Raw genomic sequence first — 26,394 nt, 5'->3', positions numbered from 1 at the left:
TGACATAAATAAACATTTTAATTCATAATGAATTAATTTTTTTCCAAAGATTAATAATAAAGAAATATAAATGCATAACACTGTTTTTTTCTTTCTTAGTTTTACATATGATACATGAATAAAGTGTATTCACATTTTACTGTAAGTACATCAAAAAACAAATTATTACACTTATTACCCAACAACTTGTCTTCAAAGATTTATTGATAAAACACTAAAATAAAATTGGTTGATGGAATGATTATCTAATTACAAAGTATGTTATACACTTCATTAAACAAATTACTTTCATTAAACATAATAGCATAATAGATAATATAATTGAGGCTCTCACTTCATTCAATATTCTTAAATAATAAAATATATATATTTATTTCAAATTCTAATATTATAATAACCGGCTCAAGAAAGTTTAGCAAAACACAGTTTATCAATTTTGTTATAATAATAAACGATATTCAAGCCTTTTCTATATAAATAAAAATAATAGTCCAACTAAAATAAAGATCACATTTTTTTCTAACTTAATATAATACTACTTATAACTAATTACAAATAAGAATAGAGTAAAAAAATGTATATTTTTAAATTCTGTAAACTACTTATTTTCCTGTCGTGTTTTTTGCAATATTCAATTCCACTTAAAAAAATTCATTATCTTAAATATTATTGTCCAGTAAATTTACGAGTTCTTAAAAACTAATTTATGTATTTCAATTTGTATACATATTCTATTTTCTATCAAAAATACTTTATTCTCTTTATTTTAAGAATCAGAAATTTCAACTTCTATTTACAAATTTAATATCATAAACAAAAATAAATAACACTATTCATAAAATTGTGCTGAAGTTATTTCATTTTTCTATAATAAATATGGTAAACTATCTTCTTTTTAGTTGTCTGCGGTGACTATATAAAAAAAAAAAAAAAAACAAAAAAAACAGTGTTCTTTTTTTTAATACTTCAAACTGTTTCAAGGTGTGAAAATAGGTAAGATTTTTTTCTACCATTACTACCTCAACTGATATTCACTCCCTGAAATAACTTAATACCTCCTTACTTACAGACAAAAATAAAAAAGGAAATCAACAGATTTTTACAATTAAATAACCTCAATTGTTAAGCATTTCCCAAGCCTCATCTTCTAATTTATTATTCCAGTCTTTACTATAATCTGTTCCAGCAGATGGCCGTTTCTTAGTCGTGTTTGATGTATCATTCCAAGTATCCTGTTCCCATTCTTGTTTTGATGAGCTCCTTCAAAGAAATAAAAAATAATAAATGAAAAAAAAGATGTATAAAAGTTATCATCTAAGCTGTAATTAATCTAAACAACCCAATTTAATTAATTTTTTAATTTAAATCCATTTATGTTTTCCAGTTTAAATTTCTATTCTGAATCTATAAAGTGAAAAAAAGAAGATTTTTAACAACACATGTAGGAATTTAAAGCAACAATAAGGCAATAAAGCTAGTATGAATGTTATACAATAAAAAGCAAACAAAGATACGAGGTATGTTCAAAAAATATGTAGACTGTTTGAATTGCACGGGTCCAGTTGGTTCCAGTCAAATCTGCTTCGCGTCGCCAAGTTCATACAGATCAGTTGATAACAACCCAGTTTTTTGATTGCTAATATCATTATTGGTTGCTTATCTACACGGCTGTTGGTGAATTGTGTTTTTTTTTCATTTGGCGAATTTTAGAATGGGTGACTTGAACGCGCAAAGAGTTGCTGTGAAATTTTGTGTTAAATTCAGAAAATCTGCGAGTGAATCTTTTGATATGCTCAAGACGGCTTACGGCGACATTGCTATGAAGCATGTGACAAGTTTTAAGTGGCATGGACGTTTTAAAGATGGTTGTCAGTCGATTGAATACGATGAGTGTCCTGGACATCATTGCACTTCAACTGATGACTCACACCGTAGACAAAATCAACACCCTGGTTCAGGCAAATCGATGTCTGACCATCGAGTTCACTTAAGTTCTCAAATGTCTGCGGGATGCTATCCAGCGGAAAAGGCCAGAAATGTGTAAGAGTGGTGACTGGTTTTTTCATCACGACAAACTCATTCAGCCCTCAGAACTCATGAGTTTTTGGCCAAATACTCAATCACTGTTCTTCCCCGCCCACCCTACTCACCTGACCTCGCTCCTTGTGACTTCTTCTTGTTCCCCAAACTCAAAACACCTTTGAAAGGAAGAAGATTTGAGACGATTCCCAAGCCTGAGGCAAATGCGACGAAGGAACTAAAGAACATCACAAAAGAAGCGTTCCAGGACTGTTTCCAAAAGTGGAAACACTGGTGGGATAAGTGTGTGCGTCAGGGAGGAAAGTACTTTGAAGGGGAAGCAGACAAGTAACTTCTAAATAAAGTAAATTTTGTTTTATGTTAGGCTACGCATTTTTTGAACAGACCTCGTATATGGTAAAGTATTTTTGTGTGAGTAAATTAAAAAAAAACCACTGTAAATTAAATCACATATAAAAGATTAACTATTAATTTACTAAAAAAAAAAGATTTATTATTGAATCGTTTATTAAGGATAATGCTTAATATCCGTTATTCATTTATTTTCTTAATTTTTTTATAAATTTTTCTAGAAAAAAAAAATTACTTCTATTAAAAATCTACTTCTGGAAGGAAGTTCTGGGAACAGCTATCTACTGTTCGCCTAACCTGTTTCAGTGGGGGTGATAGACTACTCTAGAAATATACACCCATTTTTAAAAATAAGAAGCAAACTGCTCTAGCTATTTAGGAATAATTAGAAGTGATGTGATTCTTTATTGTCTTCTTCACTGAGGTGGTTAGACTGCTGTATATTAATGTACCAAAACTACTGAAATTCAGGTGATATTCAATTTATTGGTCTAAATGTATAGAATTGCAAAGTGATTGTGTTAAAAAATAAAAAAAAGTTTCAGAAAAATCTTTTTCAAGCCAAAAACTTTTTAAATGTTCCTTGTATGTATGTATATAATGACAGTGTGGAATTTAAACTGGAGCTGCAAGAATCGATTCTTGGAATTAATATGGTAAATTTAACTTATCTATTTTCTGTGGTTTAAATTTAATTTAATATATAAACAATTTTTTAATACAGCTAAGAAAGCTTTTGATCAATAAACATTTTACAAATAAGAGTTTAATTTTGCAAATTAAAATAAAAAAAATATATAGTTTCTTTATATGATGTTTATTTTTCTAAGCATGAAAAAACATTTTTAAGCTATGGTAAGCCTTTCTTACAATTCTAATTAGTTATTTAAAAATTGTCCAATTTTTAAATAACGAGGTTATGTCCTCCTTTGACCATTAACTTATTTCTCCCCACAGAAATCATTCTAGATTCAAATATCTGCTACCTATTATGATCATAATACAAGAAATAACCTAAATACAAACTACCCCAGATGTAGCATTAAATGTGTCTGCTTATAAAAATTCAACTTACTATGCTAGAATCAGTTTCTATAAGCACTTTTGCCCAGAAATTAAAATTTAATAACAAGCTTTACAAAATTTAGACATTAGCTGAATAAATATCTAATACAAGAAACAACAAAAGCATTTTCACCATAAGTTTATTAGTCACAACCGATTCTTCCTTATGGTAATAATCCATGTAAAGTTATATTTATTATTTTAATTCTATTTTTATACTACTGAGTACATTATATATTTATATTTTTTATAAATGTATTACATTTAATGGTAAGTTGATAAGTTAAATTTTATTATCTTTTTTTCCTGTTTGGCCTCCAGAAATAACCATCAGGTATTATTTCAGAGGATGAATAGGATGATATATATGAGTTTAAATGAAGTGTAGTCTTGTAGTTTCAGTTCGACCATTTCTGAGATGTGTGATTAATTGAATCCAACCACCAAAGAACACCGGTATTCACAATCTAGTATTCAAATCCGTACAAAAGTAACTGCCTTTACTAGGATATGAACATTGGAACTCTCGACTTCGAAATCAATTGATGTGCAAAGATGCGTTCACCACTAGACCAACCCGGTGGGTTAAATTTAATTATCTGACTGCATTTAACTAATTGGACCATAAAAATACAGCTGTACAATTTTTGTAAAAACGGCTTTATTTTACTTGACTTGATAAAATTAACAGTTGCCATTACTTTTTGAGAAGAATAATGTAAAGGAGTATGAATAAACCATCTGCAAAACATAGTACAATATATCTTAATGTTATATGTACTATGTATAGCTTTAACATTTTAAGTTCACTGTTTGTAGTTCACAACATTTGTAATTCATGTTGTAATTCAAACATGAGTGTAATTTATAAGGGTTTAGTTTACTTTAATGAGGTTTAATGTTTTAAACAAGCATGGAAGACATGGTCTGTTCAAAGTGTAAAATAAATTATAACACTAATATAAAATATTAAAGCAAATATTACTTTTGTGCTGCATTTCCTTCTACCAACAATGAGGATTTTTCAGAAGTTGAAAAATCTGGAGTAGTAGGCTGTGAGCGAGGAGTAGGAATATTGCTTCCAGATAAATCTTGCCAGCCTCGTCTGCTGAAATCTCCGACCTAAAAGCATTTTAAATGATGTGCTTAAGAACTATGTCAAGTATTAAATTAGTTCATGTCATTATTTATTTTTATTGTATTATCTTATAACAACTTCATTCTTAAGTAATTACAACTGGGTAAACAAATCTTCTTCACTTCCAACACACCATAGTTGACCCTTCTGTACCACTCTAATTTTTTTAATTAAATTTTTTTTACAACTTAATCTTTGTCTATACAAGCATTACATATCAAAACACTTGGACAAAGCTATTCATCAAAATTAAATCAACTTTTTAAAGACCAGACAAGATTTGTTATGTAACCATAAATATTTTTTGGATCACTTTTCTTCATCAACAATTTACCTTTAAATATGTATAAAAATATAAATACAAATCAATACTTGCATATATTCTTAAAATTTTCAGTCTACGATATATATCCTACCCTTCACTTGCCATTTATGAATATAATTTTTAAAATAAAAAATTACATTAGACTTTTATATTGTTAAACAAACATCTATTACAATAAGCAATGCTGTTACTTTGATGAGTTTCTTTGTGATTAAGACATATGAATGAAGAAAAATAACATTAGACATTCATGAGCTATCCAACTCAAGGCTAGCTGATAAGTCAACTTACTATGAAGCATAATTTTAAACAATAATCCATTAATTAAATTAAATGCTTAATATTTAATAAAATAAACACATAAACATTATTGTATATTTATTAAATAATACTATTCACTCTTGTGAAACATTTATAATTCATTTGAAGCACTAACTGAATTATAAAGAAATGCTAAATTATACATAACCATACAAACAAATGCAATAAAACTGGTAAATAAAATGATTTGAAAAACATGTACAGCTAATTCATAAAAGTAGAAAAATTCATTTATCAGTTTCTATGAAGGAAAAATATCCTAAAATTGACGAATTGAAAAGAGGAATAATAAATCTGCTCATGTACCACCAGACATGATTCAATAAGTTATAAGTGTAACATTAAAAAACATTAATGTTTTAAACAGTAATTGTGGTTAGCACACTGGCAAGCAGTAGAGAGGAAGCATTTTGAACATTTATTGTAGAATGACATGCTTTCAAAAGGGAGTCCAAAAAATTTATTTAAAATTTTAAAATAAATATTGCAACATTTACAGTAAATAATATCAGTTGATGTAACTGTTTAATTTGTTGTGTTGTTAATTATTAGTTATTGTTTATTATTATCAATATTATAGCACTTTTGAACTTCATTATTGTATGAATTATGAATGTAAACTGCAAAAAAATTGTTCTTGTGGCGTGATTTACCTCGTTTTATTGTAAACATGATTCTGTCATTGCAACTTTAATGCTTATAACTTTATATTGAAGGCATTAACAGAAAAACAGGTTTCATCAGTTTTTCATGTAAAATGTTAAATCAAAATCATATATTAAATGTTCACATTCTTATTTAAAAAAAAAAAAAAGTTTGATTCAATATGGTGGATAAAAATGAAAACCTCTACCCTAATATGGATTTAAAAAAAAAATCTTTTAAAAATGTACAACACATTATTTTCTGTCTCCAAATACCTCTCAACTATGCAGTATAAAGCTGTTTCCAAACTTAAATCACCAGGTGTATAAAAAGGTTATAAATTGAAAAATTGATTTTGATGTTCAAAAATTACTGAAAAATCCAAATTCATACACAAAGCTCAATCTCAAATATACACTTTACAAACTGTGAAATATTGTACACATTTCAAAGTTTAATCAGATGTGTAATTTATGAAAAGGGTTTTTACAAAATTTTCTTTGCTTTTTCCAAAGACTGAAGGCCTTTTTGTGTAAAAAATACAAGTAGTCTTGTTAAATTTTAGTAATTTTTCTGCTCAAATAAAGTTACAATACAATACTAAGTAAAAACAACAGTAAAAAATTTTTTACCTATAAATTAGTGAAATGCTATAAAAAATGCTTTAATTTAAATGGCAACTGTTGAAAAATAGTTAAAAGCTGTAGTTTTAAGTTGTATATAATAAAATATTTTTTATCTATGCAAGTTTTTTATTTATAGCCAAATGGAGGTTTTACTTTCCGAACCACATGACATTTTTTAATAGCATAATAAATTATAATGCTATAAAATTAGAATTATTGTTTGCACTAAACACCACAAGTTTTCATTACACATTGTCTTGCTTCAGTGATAGGGAAATCTTACAACAGGATTCCACCTCCACAATGAAGAGTTATACTTCTCTACAGAAAAAAGTAGAATTGAAAGTCTCCCCTTCCTCCTTTTTTGAATAAGTCAAAAAAAGGTAAAAAAGTGAATAAGTTAATTGAAATAATATGAGGAACAAATCTTGAAAATAGTTTCTATTTTATAACAAATATGTTTAGTAATACTGATCATTAAGAAACACAAAACAAGTACATATAATCTGAAACCTAAACTATAATTTAATTTTTTTTTAAATGTCATAACACTCAGCATAAATAATGTGTAATTCTACAATTTCCTTTAACAGTGTGTTGGCGATTAAAAACATTTACTTTCAACTTAACCAAACACAATTCAAAAAATCTCATCTCCATTTACACAAGAATGAAAACAACTCACTTGCATTAATTAAGGATTAAGCAAGTGCTATTTAAAACAGTAAAAGATTAAATAAACTGTAAATAATATGCAGTGAATTATTGTACCTTATATGCCATATTAGAAACTTGAGAGCTTACATCTTCTAATAAATTCCCTTCTTTTACCTAACAAGGCAAATAAAAAATAAAAACTTAAAAAAAATACAAATAAAAATTAATAACAAAAGAATAAATAAATGAGAAAAAATGAAAAGAGTGAAGAATAATTATTTTTAATCATGTGAATACTTAGAGTAGAGCAGTAATCTTCACAAGTGATTAGTGAAGATGAAGTGCAAGTTATGAGCCTTTAAGGTAATAATTATTTGGTTGCTAGCAAATTCCACTATGTTATAAGAGCTTCTGTAATACTACAATCATTTTGTAAAGATAACTTGACAAGGTTTATGCATTTTATAATGCCAATCATATTTTAACAAAATATCTAACAAGAATAAACTACACAGAATGAAAAGATAAAAAAATAATCATTTCACTTCTCGGTTTTCCTAGTTTGCAAAAGACATGGGTTCTTGAGCATGGCTATACAATGTTTAAGAGGAACTACTATTTCACATCAACTCACTTTAATGACAAACAAGAAGGAAAAAAAACACAAACAAAGAATTTTAAGAACAAGCACTGTAAAGAATGAAATTTTTAAAATGCTTGACTAAGCTGTTTTACTTGAATTATGAATAAGAACTCTATTCTTAATTTTATGAATGAATAATTAATAAAGTCTTATTTTTGATTTTTATTATGAAATGTTACATCTACACAAATGCATAAATTTGAAAGCCCTCACAGATTCATTAATCACCATTTCTCCCATTTTCCTGAAAGAGAAGAGAGAAGGCTGAAATTTTGCATAATTTTTCCTCAGAGGTGTCTAGGAAATCTAAGGGAAAATTACTGATTAAAATAATTCTAAAGTACTAATTAAGTATGGGATGGAAACCAAAAAATAGAAATTTCAAACTTTGAGGGTAAGTTTACATTACAGAGTAAACTACATAAATTTTTTTTATTCATTCCTAATCCGGCAAAATTAGGGGTTGTTTTGTTTACAGAATAACCCTTGCTAACTTAACACTGTTTATACCCTACTTCCTGAAAAGACAGAAAGTTGAAATTTGGTATAGTTATTTGCTACAAGTTATCTAAAAAAGTAAGAAAAAACTATTTTGATTAGCAACTATTATAGGGTTATAGGGATAAATAAATTAAGTTGAAAAAGGTTTCAAGACTGGAAGAGCTGACAACTTAAAACCTGATGACAGTTATATTATTTATCTTATGGAGTAGCTATCACCATGAACTTTTCCCAATCAACAATAAGGTAGAAAATATATTTATATATTTTAAGTGGGAATGATATCATCAGTGAATCACTCACAAATAAACCGTAGTTTTTCTGAATGGCTACTGAACTGAAATCTGACAGTTATTTCAAAGGGGGTCTGAGGGAGTGCAAGCAATAGTTACTTTAAAAACAACAAAGTAGATAAATAAAATATGGGTTTACATGGGATACTGAGACAGGAAGGAGTAGAAACTTGAAACATGGCATTTTTGATTTTTTCTTCAAACTTTACATCACATCTACAAACAAAAAAAGTAATGTAATGGAAAGTAACGGGCATAAATTGCACTATTTGGATTTTATACTCTATTTTACAATTGTACTTAAATGAAGTTAATTCTGAGTCTACTCCAAAAAAAACAATCACAAAGAATAAATGTCAGGTAGAACGATGAAACACGATTGGTGAGGATAGGCAAATGAATCTGGAATTAGGCTTTATGAGACTATTTATAGAACAATTCTAAAGAAGAGTCTTTAATTTACATGGAATATTTTTAACTCGCTAAACAAAAAATAAAATTTTAGTTGAGATGCTAATTAACTACAAAATTACATAACAACATATTAAGGAATTTTTCATCTTTAAGAAGATGCAACTGGAATGACTGATTATGTATTTTCAGTTTACATTTCATAAGAAATGAATGTTTTTCTCAAAATCACAGTCCCTGAGACTTCCAGGTGTTGCTAAACCTCATACTGGGTTCTAGTTTTAAAGGGAGAGTAATAACTACCAAATTTAAGCAATAAACTGGCTAAACAAATTTAGAAGTGAAATTTATTTTGTAGCTGAATACCTTTAACAACATCATATGCATATTGATTAAAAGTTCTGCTACCTGAACAGTACAGCTAACTGTTAAATTTTCGCAGTAGATAATAAGGACCTCTAAAACCTCCTGAAAACATTTCATTTTTATGGCCATGGGTTCAGGAGATCCTGTGATGAAAGGGTAGTTTGCTTTTAAGAATAGGCTTATGGTTAAACTCTTTTCTAAACTCTGATGGACCATTAAATTTCAGCATGGTATACTTTTGAATAACAAATATGCTGAACTTTAATTTTTAACCAATGCTTAAAAACATAAAATTTTCTATGATTAATATACACCAATAAATGCCAACAGTATGTAATGAAACTACATCTAACAACTTTGGTGATAAGAACACCAAAGTTCTTATAGATTTGGTCCTCCTGATGTGTCCAGAGTTGTTGCACTGAGCTTGTTTTTGGCTATAATTTGAGCTAATGGTTGAGTGTGTATCACCACTAGTGTTGGGTTGTTTGTTGATTAAAATTTCTGCAACATCTGCATCCTAATAGAACACAAAATCATAGTTTGCCTTTCTTCGTTAAGTGTGGCACTCAGGTTAGATTTGACGTGCATCTGCCTCATCAAGGGCCCTTCAATGCTTATTTGTTCTGGTTTTGAAAAGTACTTGGCAAAGAAATAGCAATGACTGCTGGTTGTTAGTACCTGTTATAAGCAAGGATTGGGCCTAGTTAACTCTAGTCCAAACCCTAGTGTCCTGCTTATACGCTTTGGGTGCGGGCCATAATCCAAGGTCTCATGACTGCTTACTGTAACAGGTATTTACAAGATCGATCCAGTAGCAGCTAAGAGGTGCTAAGTGACAGGAGGATTTATAGCTCTGGCTGTCCATAGCTCGGTGCGAGCAACTGTCACATTTGTGGGCTTGCCCATTTTTAGCAGTAATAAAAAAGAGAGATTTACATAGTCTTTGTTAGTTTGACTTTGTAGGGTGATCTGGTGGAAATGTCAGAAGCCAATGATTTGAGGAAACAGCCCAAGCCCAAAAGGAGTAGGTCTGGTCAAGTGACGGAGGTATGAATCAGTGATTCCTATGCCTCCTCAGGTGAGGAAGATAACGCAGTGGCAGGTGTTTTCACCAGAGTTTCACGAGATAATCTGCTTGATGAGTTTTGAGGGCTAAGTGGAGGGCAGGTAACTCTGTCCCCATGGTTAAGTACTTTGAGAATCAGTATGATCAATTAATGATCTTTATAGAGCACTTTATAGAAGCACTTCGGCTTTGGGTAAGAGTAGGATTCCCAATATAAAGGAATTTAAGGCAGAAACATTGCCTTAAATAAGGAATTTAAATTCTGCCTTAAATTCAATGCTCATGGTTTAGAGGCACTGGCTTCTAAGCCAATTCAAGTAAAGGAGGATTGTGAATGAAACAGTGGCAGTTCCTACTGTAGCTTCTGGGCCTGTGGAACCTTGATGGAAGCGCTACGTGGAGGTTTTGAAGGATAAGTATGAGGCCAGCCTGTCAAGAAAGCAGCTGTAAGTTATCTTTTGCCAAACCTAAGGGTTTGGCAAAAGGCCAAGGAAATAAGAAATGATTTTCAGGTTGCTTTTATTAGGGAAAATGAGAGGATTTATTCCAAGAAGAATGAGGGATTGATTTGTGTCAATTCTAATAAGCTGCGCAAAGAGCCTAACCACTCAATTCATTGAATGGTTAATTTCAAGCAGTTGAATGCTCAGTTGCTTACATTGCTCAGATTGAATTAGTTGAGGTTGTATATCCAAGGAATCTGGATGTCGTTCTTTTGCAGCATCCTTATGTTATGGCAGGTGATCTGTTAGGTTTTAGTAGCTGGCAGAAGTTTCTGTGTGGTCCTGCTAGTATGTCCGCTATTCTATCTGGAGATATCTGTCTGGATTGGGTCTTTGTTCAGCAGCTCTCTGATTTTCACCATATTATTGTGAAGCTGGTAATCAGGGACTTGCAACTATATGTTGCAAAGGGGAGTTTGTGGAGTTTTGTTGTACAACACAATCTTGAGGTTTATAATGTTTTGGGTAAGTTGCCAACCTTTGCAGGAATGGTGGATGGTAGAAGGTTGTTTGCTGGCACAATGGCGGTTAGAAGAAATATTTCTGGGACTGTCTGTCAATGGAAAGTAGTGGAAGACTGTTCCAAAGATCACCATTTGACTGTGTTTCACATCACATATGTCCATGGTGAAGTGTACCAATGTAATGTTCCTATTCAGCACGGTGGTTCTCTATACAGGAGGGCGGTCTGGCAAAAATCTATTGATATATTATCGCCCAGACTTTGTGTCTTGGACCAGAGTTTGGAAGTTATGGATTTGGAGGAGTTGGCGGAGAAGCTTTCTCTTGCTTATGTGGATGCTGAAGAACACTATCTCGTGTAGTTCTGGTAGGGAGAGAATTGCTCAGTGGTGGACGAGAGTCTACAACCCAGCAAGGTGTACTGATTGACAGGTCAGAAATATTGCACATTGTTGAATAATTTATTTCTAGATGAAGATGTGGAGGGTGAGTGTCAGTATCATCTGCATGTTAAGCATGAGGTCACTTCTTTTTGTTCAGATATAGCTTTGGAAATTACTGAGGCTGAGGTGTGGCTGGTTATTTGCAGTTTTGCAAGCCATAAGGCTCCTGGGTATGATGGAATCACTGTGGAACTCCTTGTTTGCTTGTTGGGTGTAAGCATAGGTGCACAATTTAGTGATCTGTAAGCATAGATTTTGAATAGAATGCTTTTTGCTGGCTATTTTTTGCTTTGTTGGAAAAGAGGTGTGATTAAGCTTCTTTTTAAAGATGGTGACAAGGATCCTACTGTGAGTTCATCATACAGGCCTCTGATGCTTCTGCCAGTGCTTGGCAAGATGTTTGAGAAGGTACTGTATTTGCGGATTAATGGATGGTCAGCCTGACAAAATCTCTTGATGGAGGATCAGTTATGGTTTTCGACCGGAGAAAAGTACAGTGGATGCAATTTTAAAAGTGAATGGCATTGTTACTAACTCCAACTCTGCGTATGTCCTTATTTTTTAATATATCTGGAGCATTTAACAACTTGTGATGGCTCTCTGCGTTTTATCAATTACAATGGCAAGTATGTGTGCATGATGACATTGGGTGCAACAAAGTTACTTTTGTAACAGATATGTAGTGCTTTGTGATGGTGGCACCAAGGTAAGAAAGCTGTCCAAGGGGTGTATACAGAAAGTGTGCTGGGCTCTCTGCTTTGGGTAGTGAAGTTTGACTCTCTCATGCAATTGAGGTTGCCCAGTGGATGTTGTGTCATCGCTTATGCTGATGATGGGCTTCTGCTGGCCAAAGGAGACTCACAGAACGAGGTCAAATTCTGACCATCTCAAGCTTGTAGAGTAGTAGTTGTGTTGACCAATCAACACAAAATGATATTTTGCCCTGAGAAGACCACCGTGATGCTGCTGAAGGGCCATCTGGCTGCTAATATGGGCTCCATGTTTCAATGACCGGCCATTCTATTTGTTATGTCTTGTTGCAATGGTATTTAGATGTACTTCTTGATGAGAATTTCAGATTCAAGGAGCACTTTCAGAATGTCGCTTCTTCAGTATTTGTAGGATGGTCCATCCCAATTAGGGTTAAATTTTAAAACAATGAACATTTTGTATAAAGTTGTATGTGAGGCAATTATGCTTTATGAAGCACCTGCTTGGCTAAATAAAATGAGGCTAAATAAATCTCCTGTTACTCTGATGGAGGGCTATAGGACTATTTTGAAGTTCTGTTATTGCGGGTGTTAAACCAACTGACATCCTTGCCTCAGAACGTCAGTACATTACGCTGTGAAGAAGTCGGGTAACTGACAATGCAGTGTAATCAAGAAATACAGGAGGAGGTTTTGGTATTTGACAGGACAGGTAGGATGAATTGGCAGATTGGCAGTATATTCACACTCTCTTTCGAGACATAAAGGCGTTGGAAAGTCACCTCATGGATCTCCTCAAACCGACATGTGACTCAGTTCCTTTCGAGGCAGTCGCCTCATGGATTTTCTAAAACTGGCATGTGATTCAGTTCCTATTGAGGCATGGTGCTTTCAGGACAGGCTTGATTTGGCTTGTCTGTTTGAGTTAATATCCTCAATGCTTACTATCAGATGATACACACCATGTGCTGTACAACTGTTCAAAATATGAATTTAGGCATGCAGAGGTAATTAGTGAGCTTGAGGGTATTGGTTCGAGTATGGATCTGCTGGCTAACTAGAAAGTTAGAGATGAGTGCCGCATTGTTGAAAAAATTTGAAGTTTTTAGCACTTGAAAGTACTGCAGAGGGTGTTTAGTGTAGAATAGTAGCCTGGGTGGCTAAGGATCTGTTTGGGTGCTTTTCTGCCAAGTTGGCACATTTGGTAATTGTGCCCGGTTGTTGTATGGTATGTTTGTAGGTTGATACAGGTAATTTTGGTTGCTTTGGTATGGTAGGTCAAAACTGTGATGTTGCAAATAATTTTTGAGTGTATGAGATTAATATTTCGTTATAGCTCAATTTGTAAATTTTTATTGGTTATCAGTTTTTTGATTCGGTTTGGGTGGTTTGAAAAATATCTTTTGTTAGTTGATGGGTTTTAACACTGATGGAAATGTCTTTTCAGGCATTTGCCTTGGTGCCATCCTGATAGAGGCTGAACTGATGACTGAAATACGTAATCAGTTATTGATGTTCTAGAAGATGACCTCCAGTAAAGCCCATCAAGGCTAGAAATGGAGGGGGTGTTGTGATAACCGGGATCATCACAAGGCGGGTCCTTCCCCTATGGGGTCAGGATGGATGATATATAAGAACAAGTTCAATGACTGTAGCTTTAACTGTTGGCATTTTATATTTCAAATACTTAAAAAAATTCTTCCAGCCGATTAATAGTTAAATAAATTTTAATGCAGAAATTCCAAATTCTAGGTATTCAGAATTAACATTAAACATCAGTATAAATTGTATCTTTGTGCGTGTTCTTTTTTGTAATAAATTTCATTCTTCCATAACCCCAAAAAATAACAAAAATATGGCATAATTATAAATTTCACGCACTAATGTCATATTATCATGAATAGTGAATTACAATATGCAAACATAAAACTGAAAAAAATAGTAGTCCTCAAGCTCTTAATAGCCATCATTTCTTTAACAAAAATAATTAAACTATTTAAATAATAAATGATTTTTTATATGCGAACACAAAATATAATACACCAAAACAAATAAAAATTAAATGAAGTAAAAATTTAAAAAATAACCCCCAAAAAACAAAAAAAACATACCTTATCACCTACAGATACACTAATTTCAGCTACCTTTTGTGATGCAATTCCACCAACTTTAATGGCACTTTCAGTTGCTTTACTTGCTATTTTAGCGGCTGATGAAGAAAATAAAGTCCAACCCTTAAACAAAATTAAACATATTAAATTTTTTTTACAAAAAAAAAAAATTCATATATATATATATATATATAAAGTATAACCATAAGTGGAGAAAAATAAGAAAAAACTAAATTTAATGAACTCTAAACAATCAAGTATTTGCAAAATGAAGTTTCTTGTCATGAATACTCACATTTCTGGGGAAAACTCAGGAGTACCTTTTATTTAGCATCTGTACCCCAACTGACTCAAATCAGTCCAGATACTGTTCCAAAATGAACATATATATATCATCATATTTATATATCATAGGAGAAAAACTAAATCTTTTTTGTCATGAACACAGATTTCAAATCAATTGTGAAAAATGTTATGTAAATGTTAGAATTTCATATAAGTATTAAGCTCAAAAGTATAACTGGCAATCTGAAATAGTTGTACAAATAAATAACATTGCTTTGAAATAAGGTAGGTGTACACCCACGAAGTATAACAAGGAAAAAATAGCTAGAGCAGGATTAAAAATGAGAATAACAAAGAAAACTGTTTTGGAAAATGGTTTAAAATTTTTGTAAGTTTTCAAATACAATTATCCTACAATGTAACTCTTGAAATTATTTAGTTTGTTATAAATTTTCAGATGATCTTGATCCATAATACAAAAAAAAAATCCATTACAGACCCAAGTTATTATATGAAAGGCAACAGGGAAAGCAATTTGTTAAAAAAGAAAAAAATGGCAAAATTGATGTTGCTGTTAACATGTTTTGATCATGTTTTATCTGATGAACATACAATGTTTTATTTAGAAAATTTATTCTTTTTTCATAAGTTAACAACTATTATTGTAGTTCAAGTTGTATACCTACCTCAACACTGATTTGCCATTTAATTGAAACAAAGCTAAAAAACTAACATTTGTAATAAAATAAAAAATAATTTTTTTAAAATAAAAACTAATGCAACATATAAATAAATGGAAATTATAAAGAAAGGTTATCAAAGAAGGGATTATAAGTTAATTGCTCAGAAAAATACATCTACAAAATTTACAGTCAGTAAAAATAAGAGGAAATTACTTTTACTTTTGAAGTCTGAATTTTTTTCAAAACCTGAAAAAAAATTATTCACCCACAATGAATTCTTTTTTTTTTATAGAATATTTTTGCTAGTCTTTAATATAAAACTATTACATCAACATAATTTGTTTGCAATTATATTTTATTCATTAACTTACAAAAAAAGTCCAACTGCATTTTAATATATTTTAAAAATTACTTTTGCAGACAAAACTATGAAAGCAGCAATTATGAGCAGTTTCACATTATGTTACATAAGCAGTATCAAATTATTGATATTAACGTTTAATTTTACTATATCTTTAAAATAATATCTTGTTAATAATTTATGAATTAGACTTTATATTTACAAGGTATATCCAGAAAGTTAAGTTCCATTTTTAAATGTTGCCGCTGAAACACTGATTCTGACTGTTTGAATGTGTGCTGAGTTATCTAGTATGTTAGGAATGGACTGATGTAATTTTATTCAGCTACCTAGTCTGTACGCGTCTTAGTGTACGTGTTTATAATGAATGCTTAAGAAAATTGAGACACCTGCTGCATGGGAAATTCAGACTGTGGTGATCCGTTTCGTAATGCAAGAAATATTAAACCGCTGAAATAAATGTCAGGATTTGGGACATTAATGGAGAAAATTAAATGAATAATCTGATAGTACAGAGATGGGTGGAATTGTTTAATGGACACAATAATGTACACATTGATGAACAGAGGCAGAAGTCAACTTTTTGATTACTGAAAATTTTATGGTTTTCAATTGATGAAAAGATTAACGAGAACAGATGACACACTATCACTCCACTGTGTTGGTCTAGTGGTAAAGGCATCATCGCAAATCAGCTGATTTTGAAGTCAATAGTTCTAAGGTTCAAACCCTAGTAAAGGCAGTTTACTTTTATATAGATTTGAATACTAGATCATGGATACCAGTGTTCTTTGGTAGTTGGGTTTCAATTAACCACACATCTCAGAAATGGTTGACCTGAGATTGTACAAGACTACACTTCATTTACACTCATACATATATCATCATATCATCCTCTGAAGTAATACCCTACAGTGGTTTTAGAGGCTAAACAAAAAAAAATTTCATATATACAGACATGAAACTGTCTGAGAAACTGATTATTGGAAAATGTGTGCATGTTGGGAGCTTAAGATCTTACGGAAAACCACAAAATGAAATGATTTAATAGTGTGTTAGAATTTTTGACTGTATAAAGAACATGACAATGACTTCTTTAGCTATAGAGTCACTAGGGATAACCCTGGGGGGGGGGGTTTCATTAATGCCTGAAATAATATGACTTTCTATGGAATGGCGACACACTTTGATATCCTGAAAGACAAAATACAAAACAATGTTTTCTAACTGGAAGGTCAGATCCACTGGGTTTTATAACAAAAGGTTTTGTTTGTAGACTTCTTGCCTTGAGGCTGCACAATCAATACTCACGTCTTATTGTGAAACTGAAAAATTGTATTGTGATCCTTACCCCAGCATTGTGATGATTCATGACAATGCTCGCCTAAACATTGCTATAACACAATGTCTCCTCATGACCTTTGGATGGGTAGTTGGATCAGCCTCTGTACAACCCACACCTTACAGAAAATGACTACCTGTTTCTGTGTCTTAAAACCTTCCTTGCTGGCTGACAAGTCCAAGATGTCAATGAGGTGAAAAGTCAATATGTGGCTTGCATTGTAAGCCATCTACCTATGACAAAGGGATTCAATACTACAAATAAGTGAGTGCCTCAATAGTAATGGGAACTATGTAAAAAAACAGAGTAAGATGTGTACTTCGAAGAATGATAATTTTATGAATGTTGTTGATTTTTTTTTTCCCCCCTGGAGGAGGGGTAATATTTTATAGGCATCATGTGGTCTTATACTCCATAATAGAGTGGGACTCTTTCTTGTGGACACTAAAATTCCTCCCCCTCTGCAACATGGGATTCTGGGCCACCTTGCAGTATTATCACAGCATTCCGTGTCTTATATCCAACTCTGCCTCTACTGCTTGCTCCACCACGCCTTCTTATTAGTATTCTGCGTTCGCTTCTATGGACCAGGGAGACTCAGAGGCATTCACCCCTGGACATCTTCTGCTAACTTTTTTTCCCCCTGGGCCGGACATTCAATTAAGTAAAGCTCAGTCGAGGAGAGTGTCCTGTTACTTTAAGGGGGCCTCCCCATATACCGACTGAAAGTCTGGCATGGCAGGTCAGCTCCCACGGTCTTCTGCCTGCCTCTAATCTCTGAGAGAGAATAATCCAGTGTCACATGTGAACCCATTAGCCTACTCAGCACAGTTAAAAATTTTTCAACTCTACTACATACAATTAACACAAGTTTCCAGAATCGGGAGCTTTTGCCCACTGTGATCCCCAGATATTTAGCTTTGTTAAACTTCTTTTATTTGGCAATCTTCAATTTTTAGTCTAATAGGTTTGATCCTATGTCTGCCGGTCAATGTGATAAATTGACACTTATCAGGCAACAATTCTAACCCGTGCACTCTCATCCACTCTGAAATACACGACAAGGTGTCATTTCACAGGTGTCATTACATCCTCTATCTTGCCGATAATCATTACCGACCTGTCGAGGTTGGTCATCATCGTCGACCTGCCGAGGAAGTTGTAGTCTCAGCACTCCATCAAACATTACAATCCATAACAGGGGTCCCAAACAGACCCCTGCAGTACTCCTCCAAATACCTGATGGTTTAATTTACCTTCTAACGTCTCCACTACTGCCCAGCGATCCTTCAAATTCTGACTTATCTGCCTAACAAGTAATCGCTTATCCCTCTGTCTTTCAGCGCAGTCATGACAACGTTCCAAGGAACTGAACTGAAGGCATTTCTGACATCCACTAACACTAGAGCTGGAATGTCCCTTGTCCTCCAGGTGCCCCTTTCTCAATTTGTCTGTTAATAATCTCTAGCATCTCACCAGGCAAACACCTCATCAATTCTTTTATCACTGGAGCTGCGAAACAATCTCGCCCTGGAATTCTATTATTCCCAAGTGCATTCACAGCTGCCACAATTTCTTCTAGACTGAGTCTTCTCCTCTCAAATTCCAGTGGACACTCAACCACCACCTCCTCACATGGGAATAGTCTCACCAGTTTTCTTTTCACTAAAACCTAAGGAAACACCGGCAGATGCCTACCAAATCGTTTCATCACGATTCAGTAGGCTTGCCCCCATGGATCACTACCTAATTCTTCACATAGTGCTCTCCATTTTAACTTTTTTATCTCAAAGTTAAGGAGATTTCTAGCAGCCCTATATTCATGCAACGCTTCCTCAAATTCAGGCTTCATATTTCTGACCAGCCATTGAGCAATCCTTCTTCGGTGCTGAATTTCATGTCGCAGTTGTCCGATTCTAAGAGACCAGCAATAGACAGGTTTATGGCCCATACTACCTATCATTATCCTGGCTATTTCCTCCCTGACAATGTCTCTGAATATCTCTGGCATTAGCAGTGACTCTGATTGTGTTGGCGACTTTCTGTACAACAGTTTCCACTTAGTCCTGTGTATGCCACCTAGGAATTTCTCTTGTTCTGATTCTGATGTGTAAATCTGCAATCTCTAATAACAACACAAGATGGTCACTAGCTGTTTCGTTTTGAAGCACCCTCCACTTACAATTATTGTGTCTCCATCTTCCATTATGCCAAGATCCAATATAAAACTATCTCCCCTCACTCGGTATGTTTGAGACTGATCATTCAGACAGTAATAACCCGTCAGCTGCAGAAATTCTGTTAGGATCTCTTCTCTTCTATTGGTGACATTACTTCCGGCAGCCACACCCCTACAGTTAAAGTCACCAACTATTATGCCTCTCTTTACAGATTTATTAACCAGCTGATGCAACCTGTCAATAAACTCTGCATACCTTGAGATCTCACAATTAGGCGTAATATATGCACCAACAATTATAGTTTCAGCAAGATCAATTGCAACCAGGCCATTATCCCTATAGAATAGACTCCATCCATAACTACCACTGACGTCCTTGACAACCACATCACCTGCTGCATCAGCACACCACACATTACTGGCCACAGTATATTTGTTAGGCTCAGAGGTCACTATAAAGTCCACCTTATTCTCTCTTGCAATGATGTCAACAAGATCATGTGAGAGATCACTTCTACTAGCATTAGTCAGTAGTATCTTAAGCAAATTGCATTTTAGAGCACTCCATAACTCCAGTGCTATCAGTTATCTTTCTAGACTTTTCAGGGCAGTCGACCTTAAAATGTCTCTCCTTACCACAAGCAAAACAGGACCTACTCCGGTCCAGACCATCACATCTAGACGCCTTACGCCCCATAGTCCAGCACCTGAAGCATCTCTCAACTTCTGTACCCAACATCACTCTATATGATACCCATCAAATTTTGATGCATTCCTTCTTACACATGGTTTCAGCCATATCAGCGGGTACCAACAACGTAGCGGATTTTGTCTTGACATATGTCCCTAAAACTGCTCAGCCCCCAGCCCTAGCTGTGACAAGGGAGATTCAATTATTTCATCAATTGTAACACATCAATGTCTTTTATTACAATCCTCTTGCATCTTCCTCAGCCCAAACGGGAAACCTTAACCCCCACCGCCTCATCCAGTGACTCTCTTTTGTAAGTCCTCAACCTTCTTTCCCTCATCCTTTATCCCGACTAGGACTTCACCTGTCTGCCCACTTCTTACAAACAGGATCTCTGGCAGTTCACCCACTACACCCTTTTTGACATGTTTCAAGAAATCAGCGTAGCTCCTACCTTGCGCTTTGATTGCAACAGTCTTGGGGGAGGACCACGAGGCCTCTTCATAGACCTCGCTCTCAAATTTTTCTTTAATAATCCTGCTGCCTTATCACCAGTTGATCCAAACACAAACTTATCTCCCATTTGAAAAATCCTACCAATATACTTCTTCATGTCAGCTATAACTCTACGTACCTCTAATGCCGAGTCCACAACTATTACGTATATCATCTTCTCAGCTTCCATCAAATCCTCACCAATGAGCACCTTAGTGGCAGGCGTGAAAGCCACCAACTGCCCTGCCTTAAGTTTTTTGTTGCCGGTGTGTAACCACAAATTAGGTATCTTTCTATACACACAGTTCACAAATGGCATCTCCAGTGATGCAAGATCAATAACCACCACCGAATATACAGCATTGACTTCCAAACATGGATCTTTACAATTTACCACATACTTGCAGGCCTCAGCCGGTCACCTCCTGAGCAACAATTCAGTCAACTCTTCCTCATCAAGATCTCGATCTAACATTTGTTGCACACCTTCACGGTCTTCCTGAAAATCAGTCTATTTAGTTATCTCAGTTGTGTTTTTCTCAACATACCTTTTCTTCAACAATAACTTAAAATCCGCAATCTGCCACACCAAGCTGCACAATCGTTTCTCAACCTGTTTCACCTCCTTAGTATTTTTATGTATATTACCATGTAGCATAGTAGCAAGTTCTTCTAGTTTGGTAATTAACCTAACTATTTCTCCTTCAGGTTCTCTGTCTTATGTACTTGGGGGGGGTCTTCGTCGCTTTCTGACTTCACACCTCTTCGTTCTTCTCTTCTTTCAGCAATGTTCACAGACTCCATGCTGGTAGATAGTGTCATCAATCCCTGAGATTCTTCCTCTGGTCTCATTATTTCTTGTTCTCCTCTTGTTGGTGATCTTCCTAACACCTTACTAGGCTTGAAAGGATCAGATCGTTGATCTATTCCTTTTTTGTGTATATCTCTTTCCAACAAAGAGGTATTCCAAATCAGGAATGGAATAAAGTTCAGGGCCCAAAATCTAGTAATTTAATAACCCCCTAACTCCTTCCAGGAACGTCCAAATTTAGTTTCAGCACTTGCTTTGAAGTCAGCACCCAAAAACGCATCCAACAACACCCCTTTCTTGGGGGATCCAAAAACAAAATTGGGTATACCAGATTGATGGTGGTTGGGGGGAAAAAAAATGAATCCTCCTTATAAAGCTCGTTGGACTTAAAAAATATATTCGTTCAAGAGTAAACTATGAAAATATAAGTCCTTGTTTACGTTATTGATAGTGACGCCACTCACCTGTGTGATCAAGCTAATTTACTTGGAAATATTCTTCATGTATTTAAGGTTAAATATGTCCAATTCACTATAGTTTTATATAGGAAAAACACAAAAATTAAAATAGCACAATAACCCGTTATATCCAACAATCACCGAATTTTATATACGTATCCAACAAACTTCCACCGACAGTTCCTTAACACAAATCAAAAAATAAAAGCCAAAAACCTATCAAAAATCACAGAGGGAAAAGCATACATGTAGCACACTATGAGATCTCCCACTCGACACTATCTTTTGCTAACCTGGTTCAGATGAGCTTAACCAGCTTGTGGACACTATGTGCCATGATTGTTCGGTCTGTAGCATAGTCCCGATATTCTGTAAAGTAATTTTCTCTTTTAAAACCAAAAGACATTACTAATTCTGCCACTTAATTAATGTCCTAAAAATTTCAGTATGACCTCATTTCAATGGGTGTTGAAATCCAAGTGAAATCTTTCACTAGCTGTAACTAGTAAATGAAGCATTTTAGGACATATGTTTATATGAATCTTTTCAATTATTTTCACAAATAGAATAGGTTATTAAAGTCCCAGGACAACTTCATAATTCACTCTGTTTACAGAAAATGGAAATAATATACCAATATATAGATTTGTTATTTTAGGTATCCACTATTCATACTTTATCAAACGTGGTCATAATCAGTATAATTAATATGTTAATAATCAAAAATAATCTCTTAGAAACCTATAAACTCAACTCTTGGTTGAACGATTTTGAATCTTCATTCATCATCTGGAGAATAAAATATTTGAAATTACTCAAACAACTTGACAACAAATGATGAAAACAACAAACAAATGATGAGATAAATTTTAAATGAAATGAACAATGTTACCACATAAATTTAATAAATATTTCAATAATAAAACTTATCTCGTTAAGAAATAAAGTATATGAATGTTTAATTTTAATATCCAATCTATCGATTATTTAATGTTTATTTTTATTTAAAACTTGTCCACATAAAATGTAATTTTCAAATACCAATTTTGCTCATTAATATATTACTGTTAAGATAAATATGTTTTTTTCTAAATTCTAGTGTTAAAATTACAATTTGAAAAATATACTTCAATAAATTATTTGGATTAAACTTCTGTCAATTATCAACAATACATTTTTGTAAAAATTAGATTTATCAATAGTTTTTATTGACAGCATTTATATTTTTTAAATAATTAAAAAAAACAAATACAAATGTTTAATATGAGTATTTAAACTAATTTTAAGTATCTGTTATACTTCAGACAGTGGCATGAACAATTGAAAGCATCTATAGTTTCTTTATTACAATTTTTATTTGATAAGATGGGATTTTTAATTACTAGTATGTTTTATGTATATTACACATTTTGAAATTTATCAGCCACAATACAAGGGGCTACTGTGCAGTTTTTATTTTTATAAATATACTATTCGGAAAATATAGATTCAATATACTATGAAAATGTTATACACAACAATCAAGTCTTTAGAAAACCTAGGGCACAAAGCAGATTACAATGGTGTGTGTGCAAGGAAGTTTCCATTGCTCCAGGTTGAGCACTGAAAAGAGCAGTCTGGAATGATTTGTTCATATAAATAGCCAATAGATAAAACAACATCTGTATCGAAAAATTTTTAATTGGATACCAAGAGAGAATCCTAGAAATACTTAATGAAAAGCTAAAGAAGATATGAACAAGTTAATCACTGATTGATGATTTATCACCTGACCTAAGAAAATGGATGAAGGAAATAACAACGGGTTATTTATTTTAGTACAGGTATTGAAGTGAATGATTGATAAGAATTATAAATATATAAAATTACTTACACTTGCTAAAGATGACAAAGCATTATCAACAAATTCTTGAGATGAACTTTTAGGTGGAGGATCCATTGTATAACCAAATCCAGAATATTTGCCACCTTGGCTAGGTGGTACATCACTGTAAAGGTAAAATAATTTTAATCTGTAACACAATCTTGAATATATGTAGAAGTATTAGTAGATTACATAGTACATAGTAGTAAGTATTCTATAAATAAAATTCATTAAATAATTTAAAAGAAAAAATCAAGAAAATAAAAAGTAACAAAAAAAAACTTATACATTTGTATAATTTTAATATTCTACTAAAAATTAATAAAGAAAAATAAGCATTGCGAATAGTTACTACACTCTACTAGTGACAACGTAAAATACTGAAATACATAGCCTGATATGAAATGATTATCAATAAAATTGTCTTTATAGTTGGACAGTCAAACTCCAATAGGAGGTTGAAAGGTATTTGGAGACCTACTTGGTTCAGGAATTCTGCTAGTTGTAAAATTAAAAATAGGACAATTTATTTATGTATTTTGTTTAATATGTATATATATACATATATCTCAATGAATATTTTTTTTTTGCAAAAGAAACAATAAAAAAAAAACCCAACAATTATAGCAAAGCCGCTGATGCAACTGTTATTATATCATTTTGATTACATAGTTCATACATGTTTTTCTAATTTATTCTTTCATACTGAATAAGTACTAAATTAATAAAAAAAAGTAAATATAAATCTAGTTCTTGCTTCAGGTTATTAAGTTTGCTGTTAAGTCTCATACCAACATTGCTGCTTCACTGTTTCTATTTAATTATTATCCATTGCAACACTATTAAATAAACATTTATCACATATTTCATGCACACTACCATAAAACAAAGCAACTCTAATAAGCTTCTTACATATTTTGAAGACTATAAAAAAAAAACATACAGATTTATAAATATTTAATAAACTACTCACTCAGGTCTAGATGCATTTTCATTCTGTTTTCTAGTGAAGAACTGTTCTTTTTCATCTTTAAAGTTTTGCGAATCCATATTCTGATAACTTCCCGTATCTCCATACGATCCACTATTGTCTGCGAAAGAATACCTTGAAGAATCTACGTATCCATTTCCAGAGCTCTGCTGTGGTGACTGTCTGTAAGGAGCATTATAATTAAATAAAAATGAAATAAATATTTTTCTTAAAAAATGATAATATAATAAAACTGACTTTAAACATTATACAGTGAAATAAATTAAGTATTTCATCACTCTTCCAGATACACAATAAATAAATAATATATGGTTTGTGCAGATTTCAGAAATGCAACAACTGAACGTGGAAGGAATACTCACTTTTTATTTCAGTCTTTATAGATAATGTCTTGTTTTTAATTAATAAATGTGATATACAATTTTCAACTATTCAAAAAAATATCAAAAAATAGTTGAGAGATGATGGAAACTCACAAATGTAAGAATTTCCATCATCTCCCAACTTCTAGATCTATCAGGAAATACATATGAAATAAAAATTAATGAATTACTAATCTTTTTCCAAGAAGTTTAGTTAACTGAATGCATGAAAAAAAGATTACAAATAAACCAAATTTAGAATGCTGTTTTTTGAAGTATGATAACGAAAAGAAATTGATAAAACACATAACAAGTGTTTTCTCTGTCAAGTATAAAGTAAATTATAATGCAATGTGAGTGAGACTTCTGGGTTAAGATTATTAACACAAAAGTATTTTTACTGATTACTTAAAATTATAATTTATTAAAAGTAACTTATTAGAATGTGAAAAATATATATGCAGATAATAGAGAAAGCAGACAATTCATGAACTAAACACAAAAGTAACAGCCAAAACAAAATTTCTATAGACTTAATCAGCAATAATCATCAGGAAACCGATAACTAATTATTTAATATCTGTTAGTCGTATTAGTAAAGAGCCCTAAAATTAAATGGTCAAAAAAGAGATTATGAATGTAATTTGGGAAGTTTATACTCATCAGTTTCAATCAAAAATATTAATAAAAATAAGGTGATTAACTTTTAAAAATTATTTATTTCAAGACATCACACTAACCAATTCACTATGGTTGGTTTCATTGGCAAAGTGAAACACTATTTAACATCGTAACTTTTTTCATTTTTATATAGGATAACTAATATTTGTATACTCTTTTTCCTTTATAATTCCAAAGGTTGTCATGAAACTTGACAGATGACTCCAAACGTCCACAGGCCGCATAGCAAGTACTGCTGCTATAAGGCCTTTAATAAAAACAACAGAAAAATACACAGGTAAAATTACTATGAAAGATCTCAAGGATGTGTCAAAATCTTTACACAAAATCTTCTTTAAAATAAAATGACCTTAATATGTAAACTTTAAGTCTGTATTATCAAACTTTTAGTGACAGGCAGGCAAAGAAGGGCATATTTATGTTATTAAAAAAGTTTGTAAACATTCATGGAATCCAGGAAAATGATAAATACATACAGATTATTTATAAATTCTACGACAGAAAATAATTT

General features: G+C 32.5%; 1 protein-coding gene across 4 annotated transcripts in view; it reads right to left on the bottom strand.

Annotated features, from left to right (window-relative positions):
* ArfGAP1 (ADP-ribosylation factor GTPase-activating protein 1) overlaps positions 1 to 26,394 on the bottom strand; it is a 48,500-nt gene continuing 22,106 nt past the window's right edge. The window contains exons 5-10 of one of the 4 annotated variants that reach the window (XM_075372942.1): positions 24,823 to 25,002; positions 23,859 to 23,973; positions 14,681 to 14,803; positions 7,283 to 7,342; positions 4,442 to 4,578; positions 1 to 1,260 (exon numbers count right to left, since the gene is read on the bottom strand). In XM_075372942.1, coding sequence (XP_075229057.1) covers positions 1,116 to 1,260; positions 4,442 to 4,578; positions 7,283 to 7,342; positions 14,681 to 14,803; positions 23,859 to 23,973; positions 24,823 to 25,002 — 760 coding nt within the window. In that variant the 3' untranslated portion in view covers positions 1 to 1,115. The remainder of the gene's footprint in view (positions 1,261 to 4,441; positions 4,579 to 7,282; positions 7,343 to 14,680; positions 14,804 to 23,858; positions 23,974 to 24,822; positions 25,003 to 26,394) is intronic. The other 3 variants (XM_075372943.1, XM_075372945.1, XM_075372946.1) reach the window with 3 other exon arrangements.

Source organism: Lycorma delicatula, chromosome 8 (assembly GCF_047948215.1).
Source record: "Lycorma delicatula isolate Av1 chromosome 8, ASM4794821v1, whole genome shotgun sequence".
Taxonomy (NCBI): domain Eukaryota; kingdom Metazoa; phylum Arthropoda; class Insecta; order Hemiptera; family Fulgoridae; genus Lycorma; species Lycorma delicatula.
The sequence above is the reverse complement of the archived record's forward strand: the minus strand, read 5'-3'. Positions and strand labels throughout refer to the sequence as shown.